The sequence below is a fragment of the Pseudophryne corroboree genome, chromosome 7, assembly GCF_028390025.1.
Source record: "Pseudophryne corroboree isolate aPseCor3 chromosome 7, aPseCor3.hap2, whole genome shotgun sequence".
Classification (NCBI taxonomy): Eukaryota; Metazoa; Chordata; class Amphibia; order Anura; family Myobatrachidae; genus Pseudophryne; species Pseudophryne corroboree.
This window is the reverse complement of record NC_086450.1, coordinates 333,235,647-333,246,151: the sequence shown is the minus strand read 5'-3', so window position 1 is coordinate 333,246,151 and position 10,505 is coordinate 333,235,647. Positions and strand designations below refer to the sequence as shown.

General features: G+C 47.4%; 1 protein-coding gene across 4 annotated transcripts in view; it reads right to left on the bottom strand.

The window, feature by feature from the left end:
• Window positions 1–2,771: 2,771 nt before the first annotated feature.
• The window catches only part of RSL1D1 (ribosomal L1 domain containing 1), a 69,055-nt gene continuing 61,321 nt past the window's right edge, over window positions 2,772–10,505 (bottom strand). For all 4 annotated transcript variants that reach the window (XM_063934352.1, XM_063934353.1, XM_063934351.1 and 1 more), the window contains exon 9: window positions 2,772–3,189. In XM_063934352.1, the coding sequence (XP_063790422.1) occupies window positions 2,848–3,189 (342 nt within the window). In that variant the 3' untranslated portion in view covers window positions 2,772–2,847. The remainder of the gene's footprint in view (window positions 3,190–10,505) is intronic.

The window sequence follows — 10,505 nt, the reverse complement described above, 5'->3', positions numbered from 1 at the left end:
CAGGAGCTCTGTGCTCCCACGTGCTTCACCTCAAGCACAATTTTTCAAACTGAGGGAGGAGGGATGTGAAGGGGGAGGAGCCGGCTGTGCAGACAATACTAATTTAGATTGTGCCACACCTCCGGTTCAAGGCTTCACACCCCTACTGTATAGGACTCCAGTGTCCCCTAGTGGATGAAAGAGAAATACAGGTGCCTTGGTTTATAACACAGGCTCTGCTGAATCCTCTAAGGCAGAGGTTCCCAAACTGTGTGCCGTGGCTCCCTGGGGTGCCCTGGGTTGGTGGTCCAGGACCAATTCAAATTATTAATGGTCAATATAATAGGCAAAACCAGTGCTGGTGGCTGCCAGTCATAAAATATGTGGCCAAACAGAAGCAAATCTTGTCCCTCACCACACAACTGACCCTAAGGATGACATATAAACGCGATCTACTTAATGTAAGATTTCTTTCTAAATTTCTCAATAAGTTTTGGCCTAGGGGTGCCGTGAAAAAAATTCTGATATACTAGGGCGCCGTGATTCAAAAAAGTTTGGAAACCACTGCTCTAAGGATAGAATGGCTTTCATTGATTTAAATAACTCAGCTATATCCACTGAGCTAAGACTTTCCTCCTCATCTTCGTATGCCGAAGTAGAATTGAGCTTTCATCCTCCAATGAATCCTCATCTGAACCATGTGTAGCCTGTGAGGATGAAGATTTACTTATCACTAGCTTATCAGCCTGTTTCTTTTGAGAGGCTGCTGCTGGAAGTGACACAAGAGAAGGTGGGAAGCTGCATATAAGGATTAATCGTGTAACCTATCCCCGGTACAGGAGTTGGAGGAATTATCCGATCAGCTATACTGGATAAAGTATGTGCAAACATAGCCCAAGGTGGATCAACCTGCACCTGAATCTGCCTTGTATTTTTCAAGAACCCCTGGTGAAAGCTAAAACAATTTGCACATAAACCATCCTGAACCAAATCCTGAGAGGATAAACACAGCTTTGCAAGACAAACATTATATGAGTGTTGGTGTTGCTGTGAGTGTACCTTCCTCACCTTTGCCGCTCTTAGACATGATAAATCATCAACACTTCCACAATGTACTACACAATTTGTGACTGTAATCACTTTAAGCTTTTTAAAGTGACATATAATCCAACCCTACCCATGCACCAGCAGCATTGAAGATCGGAATAGAACAAAACTGACAGAATATAGTAAAATCAGCAATCACACTAGTAGTCAGTCACATGTTATACATTAGTATAATAAGCAATATGAGCACATCATCAACTACATTTGAAGTATGTAGGATAACATATTACTGAATCATGTTTAAACAGATCTACCGTGTTCAGACGCTTTTCTAAAGAAACCGTAAACGTATACAGACTTATATGCAATAGGCACTTATCTAACTATTCATACTCAAAAAGGTAGAGACTAGTGCTGTATTACCCGTACTCAGAGTGGGATACAGGGAGACTCACCTCACTTCCAGGACCAATCAATATGTTAGCGAACGCCGAGTGGATTCAGACGCTACTAGTGTACACTGCCGCTCCATGAACCTATAGTAAACACAGACGCACCAGTCACACAGCCGCTTATGCTGCAACTGGGTCCCCTTCGTGTACAGCATCTAAGACGGTGGTAGGAAACAGTTCATGGCGGGAGACTCGGAGGAAACTGGTCATGAACCGGGGGAAGGGGGGTTCGGCGGCCAGGAGAGCGTCTGACTCAACCCTAGGGATCGCGGCCTCATACTATTCCTGGTGCCTATGATCCTTAAGGCCTAGCACTGGTGCACCCGAGGTGGCAGCCACGTCAGCGACTGTTTGGTAGTCTCCTCCCAAAACAGTGCGGCTGTCTCTGTATTCCCCTTCTAAGCGGTACTGATGCCTTACCTCCTACCCGTGCTCCGGCCACAGCCTGGTAACATCAGCTGGACCTGCTAGTATATCCGACACAGACGCCCGCTGAAACAGCACTGTACTCGTGGGTAAGCGATGTCGCGACCCAGCGGAGAGTTGTTGGAGCGACTCTAAAGGTACATATAAGACGCTTTTTAGAAAGATCACTCAAGAAAATATAGTAAGACTATAAAAATAAAATAAAGCTTAGGGCTGCTAAAAACCAGCAGCCCTCTGACCATGGTCTGGCTCCTGCCGCACCAAACAAAAAAACGATTTGCCTGAGTCAGGGATATATGGACGGGCCCGTTGCATGCTGGTAGGCCGAGAAGCTTTGACAGATTGGTGAAAATCCGCTGTCGCTTCATCATATCCCAATGTTATCCTGTGGATAACCTGTGGACCCTGCCTGAGAAAGGGCTTATTTGGCATGACTGCAGCAAAGATTTATGAGGACACATCTGTATGTAATAACTGCACGCACATACATACTGTACATAGTGAAGAGATTTAGAACTCCCCCAGGAGAATAACCAAAAATGGTACAAAAGGTAAGTGGTACACTGACAGAAGTTTAAAAAATGTTTAAAAAAACCACCCATACATTTCAGCCTTTTCAGGGAACAAATAGGTTAAAGCTGTCTGTAGGGATGAATAGAGGCGTGTCTGCACTACGAAGAACCGCCAGTGGACTACTGATGACTGGATGGTATTCTGGAAAAAGTTATCAAAATGTAAACAAAAAAAATTGGTTTGTCATGCAGGGTTTTTGCACGCGATTAAGTTGGGAAAAAGATATTCATTGTAAGGGATTAACTAAGCGGCAGCTTGTATAAACAGAGGTGAAATTAAAAGGTACAACGGTCATTAGGAAAGACCTAAAAAATTTAATTACAAACAAAACCCCCCACATTAACTATTTAATCTCTTCAATATTACAACCTCATACAGACTGTGGGTTATTCATTTTCTTTTTTTGCTTTGGTTTTGGCGTTTGAGGGGCTTTTTGGGCAGATTTTGTGAGTTTCAGGATAGATTTGCCAGGTGCTTTCTTGGGAGTCTTTTTAAGAATGCTGCGTCTGGCTGCAGAGTTCTCCTCAGTCTCCTTCCTCAGTGGTTTCACACGGAGCTCTTTTTTATGCTTGCTTGCAATTTCGCTCTCATTCTTGTCACTGTCAATTATTTTGCGCTTCTGAGCTGAAGGTTTTGGAGTGGACTCTGTAAACCCTTTTCTTTTTTCACCTGCTTTCCACTTTTCTGCTGGTGATTTTATGGTGCCCAATTTCTGTAAAAGAATAAAAACATTTTTTTTTTTTTTAATTATTGACAAAGCCTTCCAAATGGGTGGGATGGGTGCAAGGCTGAAGAACTTTGCACACCACAAAACACAGCTAAAGACACATACATAAATCAACTGGGGGGAGAGGGCACAAGAGAAGGTCACTTACAATCAGAACATTTGAGTAAAAGAAAAGGCATGACAGCTATCAATGAAGGAAGCAAAAAAAAAAAAAAAGGACCATGAGAATATATAATAGAAAATTTCCATATTGGCCGTACACATAAGTACGGGACTAAATATTGTTTCATCCTTAATTTGCATAGCACTAGGTCACTAGCAAAGTCTTCTGTCAGCCTTGCAGCAAGACCGGCTGGAAGCAGTTGCTAGTGACATGCGGAAGCGCACAGCCACTGGTACACACTGACCGATGTAGGAGACAAGTCGTGCCGACACAGCAGATCATGCAGACAACGCGCTATTGTGTATCTGGCTTAAAAAAAAAGCAGGATATGGACCAAGCTTTCCTCTCAGCAAAAACTCAGAAATTAGCAAAACAAGAAAACAATGACTCACAGTACAAGACAATGTAAGACAAGTACATGGTATTTAAACATTTCTGTAACAGCAGACAGGACGCTGAAATAAGCATCAAGGTAGCAAAAACAGAGGGTTAGGTTCCATTGTAGGGAGTATGAAGCAGAAGATAGTCTAAGTAAGAGAAGGAAAAGCACATGAAGGAAGAGGACCCTGCTCGTGAGAGGTTACATCCTGAATGACGATTAATATAAAAGATGAAGGCTTTTGTAAGCCCACAGTGCAGGTTCTTTAAGGGTCTTACAGAACAACCAGATGATGTGGCTAATGGAACATCAATCAGACAGAGAACGCAGATTCCATAGAAGGTTATTAAATTGCTAAGTGTATACACAACTAATTGTACTTCACGCAGCTGGAAAAACTAGTGCAGTCAGTAGGAATGGACAAATGAAACCAGAAAATACAGCACCTTCCTGACAGTCTCCACATACCAAATGGAATCAGAGGAAGTAATCAATCTCCCCTACCCAATTGACCACTTTATGGTCTTGCCACATTCCAACATAAATCAGTAATTATTTATGCAGTACCTGCAAAAATGACCCCTTTATTCTTCACGTTTCCAGAAAACAGGATATTGGTACTTACCGATAATTTCCTTTCTCCAATTCCATGGGGAACACTCGCGTTACGCTGGGGTATAGAAAGGTGATGAGTGAAGCCTTACACTTTAAATATTCCTAAGAATATAAGTTGGCTCCTCCCCCTCGCCTTTAAGATTAACAAAGTCCGAGCGCAATCCGAGAGCAGAGTAAAGTCACAGGAGTGAAGAGAAAAGGAGACCCAGGACGCCAGCTTCCGGGGTCAGGAGAACCCAATTCCAAATGCCAAATTGGCAACCCACCCTGAGGTGGTTGGCGTTCACCCACAAAAGCAGGGAGAGGCAGATTTATGGGGAAAGACAACAAATCTGAAGGTGGGACCCCATCCACTGGGACACTAAGATCAACTAAAAAATCCCAGAATGGAACCTGCCGAACTGAATGGCCTTGAAGGAGTCCAATATCTTGCCCAGCAGGCAAATGCAGAGGTAAACAGACACGGTCCAGTTGATTCTCAAAAGAGGTCTATGTCCTGGAGTGCCTGAACCTTGCCTGGAGGGAGAAACATACTGCAAGAAAGTGTTAAAAATCATGCCCAGAAACTGAATTTACTGAGACAGCACCAAACTGGACTTCTTAAAATCCACCCGTGAGTAATGAGAACATGATGCGTCAAAGTGACCTGACTCCTCATGCCTCTGCTGACATATCATTAATGAGAAGGTTGTCGAGGTAAGGCACAATGGTCACTACCAGATATGGCAGGTGAGCAAGCATCACCTTGGACAGAAAATATTGAGACCAATAGCATATGATCTAGTAGCAAATCAGTGTAATGTGTAAGGCCTCTTGCATATGGTTCTAGATATATTTACAATCGGGGGTGGGGGTGGGGGGGGGGGTGGAAGGGATATGCAAACACTGATACAATGATATGAGCAAGATAAAGAGCAAGAGAAGATGAAGTGTCAAAATACAAAGAAAACCGCTTTTAATAGTATTGTTCTATCAAATTTCGTTAAAATAGCAAAAATAAGTTAAAAAAATAAATAAATAATGTTTAAAAAAAAAAAAAAAAAGGAGGATTTTGGTACTTACCGATAAATCCGTTTCTCTTAATCCTCTAGGGGACACTGGAACAGTCTTATACAGTAGGGGTGTGAAGCTTGCAACCGGAGGTGTGGCACAATCTAAAATTAGCATTGTCTGCACAGCCGGCTCCTCCCCCTTCACATCCCTCCTCCCTCAGTTTGAAAAATTTGACTGAGAGAATAGGACATGATACTAGAGCACCTGGCGAGGAACCGAACCATAACATATCGAACAGCGTCCAAGAACTCTTAACCGAAAACTAACGCTGTTTGCACGAACTGTCTTAACAAGAACTTTGAACACAGCAGGTTGACAGCACCGAGGCGGGCGTCCAGTGTCCCCTAGAGGATTCAGAGAAATGGATTTATCAGTAAGTACCAAAATCCTCTTTTCTCTTTCATCCACTAGGGGACACTGGAACAGTCTTATACAGTAGGGGACGTCCCAAAGTTATCCCCCAGGGAGGGAGTGCTGCCGGTGGCCTGCAAAACTAAACGTCCGAACTTAGAGTCTCCGGACGCAAAAGGTATCAAACTTGTAAAATTACGCGAACGTGTGGGCTGAGGACCACGTCGCCGCTCTGCAAAGTTGAGTAGTGGAAGCACCTCTGGCAGCCGCCCATGAGGCACCCACTGATCGGGTGGTATGAGCACCCGTCTGAACCAGAACCTGTTTACCACAGGAAAGATAAGCTTGCCGAAAGGCTAATCCATCTAGACCAGGCTTGTCCAACCCGCGGCCCGCGGGCCGCATGCGGCCCAGGTCGGCTACTAATGCGGCCCAGTGCAATTTTTTATTTTTTAAGAAATTCTGAAGCTTCAAGTTACCCTGCCGGCGCTTGCGGCCGGGGCACGTCACAACGGTGACGCCAGCGCGCTTCACCCGCCCCATCCATTTTTTTTTTTTTTGCAGAGTACAGACACCACATGTGAAGCTGAGCCGGCCCCAGCAGGCTGTCAGCACATCCTGATTGGATTGCTGCCTCTGGGACCAGCACCAGCTCACGCCCTCTCCGCTGTCAGTCACAGTGTAGCCCTCCTCCGCTGCATAGCGGCACACGTGACTGAGCAGCAAGAGAGTAGAGGAGCCCAGCGGAGAAATTGGTTCTACAAGAACTCGCAAGTGAGCCGGGGGGGGTGTCTGAAGTCCGTGGCCGCGCCGCTGTACAGTGTCCGGGAGGGAGGGGGGGGGGGGGGGGGGGAGAGAATCGGGATCTGAAGTCCATGGCCGTGGCCCGCGCCGCTGTACAGTGTCCCGGGAGGGGGGGGGGGGGGGGGGGGAGAGAGAGGAAGTCTGAACCGCTGTACAGTGTCGGGGGAAGGGAGGGTCTGGTCTGAAGTCCAGCGCCACGCTGCAATACAGTGTCCGGGGGGTTTCTTGGGAGCTGGAATGGACTTGATGTCCAGCGCTGCAGCAGTAAAATGAGGCCGGCAGTGTCTAAACTCCACAGTACAGATTGGTTCGGGGGGAGGGGGTAACGAGGATGAAGTCAGGTGCCACTGCAGTACAACGTGTCCGGGAGGGGGGGCAGCACGGAGCTCAGCCCAGCGGGAGAATTTGTGGGCCCTTGAAGAAGCACAGTGTGGAGGGGGGGGGGGGGGGGGAGGGAGAGGAGGGGGGGGGGGAGGGAGAGGAGGAGGAGAGGAAGAGGACTACAGAGTGCGTGTGGGGGGGATGCATTGGTGGCTGAGAAACAATGTCAAACATCTCACTAACTTCATGTCCAAGTAAGTTTAATATGTTAACTATGTTTTCTATGGTATTTTTGGATGATCAGGTATCGTTACTGTTATTTTATTTTATGTGCGGCCCAAACCAAATTTTCATCTTCTAATGTGGCCCAGGGAAGGTGAAAGGTTGGACACCCCTGATCTAGACAAAGAATGCTTATATGTTGGCCAACCCTTCTTTGGCTCATCAGATAGAACAAACAAATGGTCCGACTTTCTGAAGGACGACGTAACTTGTACGCATACTCGTAAAGCTCGGACAACATCCAAGGACACGTCCCCATCTGCGAAAACCTGGAAAGATGGGACCACAACTGGCTGGTTAACGTGAAACCCAAAATACACCCTAGGAAGGAAATCTGCTTTTGTACGGAGTTCTGCCCTATCCTCATGAAAAATTAAAAAGGAGGTAGCAGCTCGGCATAGTTACAAGGCCGAGACTCCATGGAAGAGCCCACTGATCTTGTAGAGTTGGCCTTCAGAGACCTAGGAACAGGTAAGGCTGCAGACACATATGCCTGTTGGATAGTAAGCCTAATCCAATGAGCAATGGACTGCTTTGAAGCAGGGCAACCCATTTTCTGCGCATCATAATGCACGAACAAGGAATCAGTTTTTCTGACCAGAGCTGTGTGCTTAACATAGATCTTCAAGGCACGCACAGCATCCAATGCTACCGGAGGAGCAGAAATGTCAGAACTGGCCGGAACCACAATAGGTTGATTTAGGGGAAACGCGGAGACAACCTTCAGCAGGAACGGATGTCTAGCCCAGAGCTCCGCTCTATCCTCGTAAAAGACGAAGTACCGACACGATAAAGCCCCCAGTTCTGAGACACGTCGAGCAGAAGCCAGGGTCAGTAACATCACAGTCTTCCACGTGAGGTACTTGTCTTCTACAGTCAGCAGAGGTTTAAACCAGGAGGACTGTAGAAATGCCAACACTACATCCAAATCCCAGGGTGCCATAGGCGGCACATAAGGTGGTTGTATGTGGAGTACCCTTTGCAAGAAGGTCTGACCTTCTAGCAACACAGCCAATTTCTTCTGGAAGATAATTGAGGGATGAAATCTGGACCTTAATGGAACCCAGACGTAAGCCCTTATCCACCCCAGCCTGCAGGAAACGTAAGAAACGTCCCAAGTGAACTGCAGGCGGATACGTGCGTTCCTCACACCAAGAGACATCTTCTCCAGATATGAAGATAGTGTTTTGACATCACAGGTTTCCTGGCCTGAACCATGGTAGCAATAACTTTCTTGGATAGGCCCTTGTGAGCTAGGATGTTTCGCTCAACCTCCATGCCGTCAAAACGAAGTCACCGTAAGTCCAGGAAGACGAACGGTCCTTGTTGAAGAAGGTCGCTTCTTAGTGGTAGAGATCAAGGGTCTTTGACGGACATGTCCAGAATATCCGTGTACCACGCCCTCCGAGGCCAAATCCGGGGCAATCACAATTGCCTAGACACCTTGATTCCTGATTCATTTTAGCACCCTTGGGAGCAATGGAATCGGAGGAAACAGGTAGACCAGCCGGTAAGGCCAAGGCGATGCCAGTGCATCCACTGCCTTCACCTGAGGGTCCCTGGACCGTAAGCAATACCAGTGAAGTTTCTTGTTGAGACGAGAAGCCATCATGCCTATTTGTGGGCAACCCCACCGGTCTCCGACCTGCTGGAATACCAGATGGTGGAGCCCCCACTCCCCCGTGTGGAGATCGTGATGACTCAGGAAGTCCGCCTCCCAGTTGTCCACACCCGGAATGAAGATAGCCGACATTGCTCTTGCATTTCTTTCCGCCCAGAGGAGTATCTTTGACAACTCTCGCATGCAGGCTCTGCTTTTTGTTCCTCATTGATGACCGATATACGCCACTGCCGTGGCATTGTTAGACTACACCTGGATTGCGTGATCCTTGAGCAGAGGAGGAGAGGCCTGAAGCAAAGCATTGTAGATCGCCCGAAGTTCCAGAATGTTGATCAAATGGAGGGCCTCGTGGGTTGACCACCTGCCCTGGAACTGCGCCCCTTGTGTGACAGCTCCCCATCCCCGTAGACTTGCATCAGTCGTGGGGAGGGTCCAATCCTGAATCCCGAAACTCCGGCCTTCCAGGAGATTGGAGAACTGTACCCTCCACAGAAGGGAAATCCGAATCATCCGGTGCATCTGTAGATGCGATGCGGACCACTTGCTCAGGAGATCCATCTGAAACATTCTGGCATGGAACCTCCCATACTGGATCACCTCGTATGAGGTAACCATCTTTCCCAACAATTGTATGCAAAGATGGACGGACACTCGAGTAGGTCCGAGCACCATGCGGACCATCTCCTGAAGTGTATTAGCCTTGTACTCCTGCAGAAACACTTTCTGGACCACAGTATCCAGCAACATCCCCAGGAACAAGAGCCTCTGAGTTGGCTCCAGGTGGGACTTCCGTAAGTTGAGGATCCACCCATGGTCCAACAGAAGATGGATAGTGCGGTCGATATGGAGCAACAAAAGCTCTTTGGATCGTGCTTTTATCAGAAAATCGTCCAGATAAGGGACAACATTGACCTGCTGGACCTGGAGTTGGAACATCATCTCAGCAATCACCTTCGTGAATACCCTCAGGGCTGTGGACAGGCCGAAGGACAGTGCCTGGAATTGGAAGTGATTGTCCAGAAGGGCAAACCGCAGGTACGCCTGATGAGGCGGCCAAATCGGAATATGGAGGTAGGCGTCCTTGATGTCCAAGGAGACCATAAATTCCTGTTCTTCCAGGCCCGCAATCACTGCTCGCAGGGATTCCATCTTCTACTTGAACACCTTCAAATAAGAATTCAAGGATTTTAGATTTAAAATAGGTCTGACCGAACCATCCGGTTACGTAACCACAAACAGGTTTGAGTAAAACCCCATACCGCATTGCGGTAATGGTACTGGAACAAAGACGTAGGACTGGAACAACTTTCGGATGGCCTGTTGCAACATAACCTGCATATCCTCCATAGCTGGTAAGCTTGATTTGCAAAATTGTTGGGGAGGAGTACTGTCGAACTCCAGCTTGTAGCCCTAAGAAACGAGATCTCTGACCCAGGTATCCTGGCAGGAAGTCGCCCAGATGCGGCTGAAGTGACGCAGTCGAGCTCCCACCTCAAAATCCCCTCGGGGTGGGCACCGTCATGCTGAGGACTTGGCGACGCAGAACCGGTGGACTGTCCCTGAGAGCTGGTGCTTGCAGGTTTTCTGGACTTACCTCTGGTACCTCTAGTTGGACTGGAGGCACCTCGGGCCTTAGATCGAAATCTGTGAGACAGAAAGGACTGGACAGATGGCCGCGGATAGGAGCGTCTCACTGGCGGGGCACCAGACGG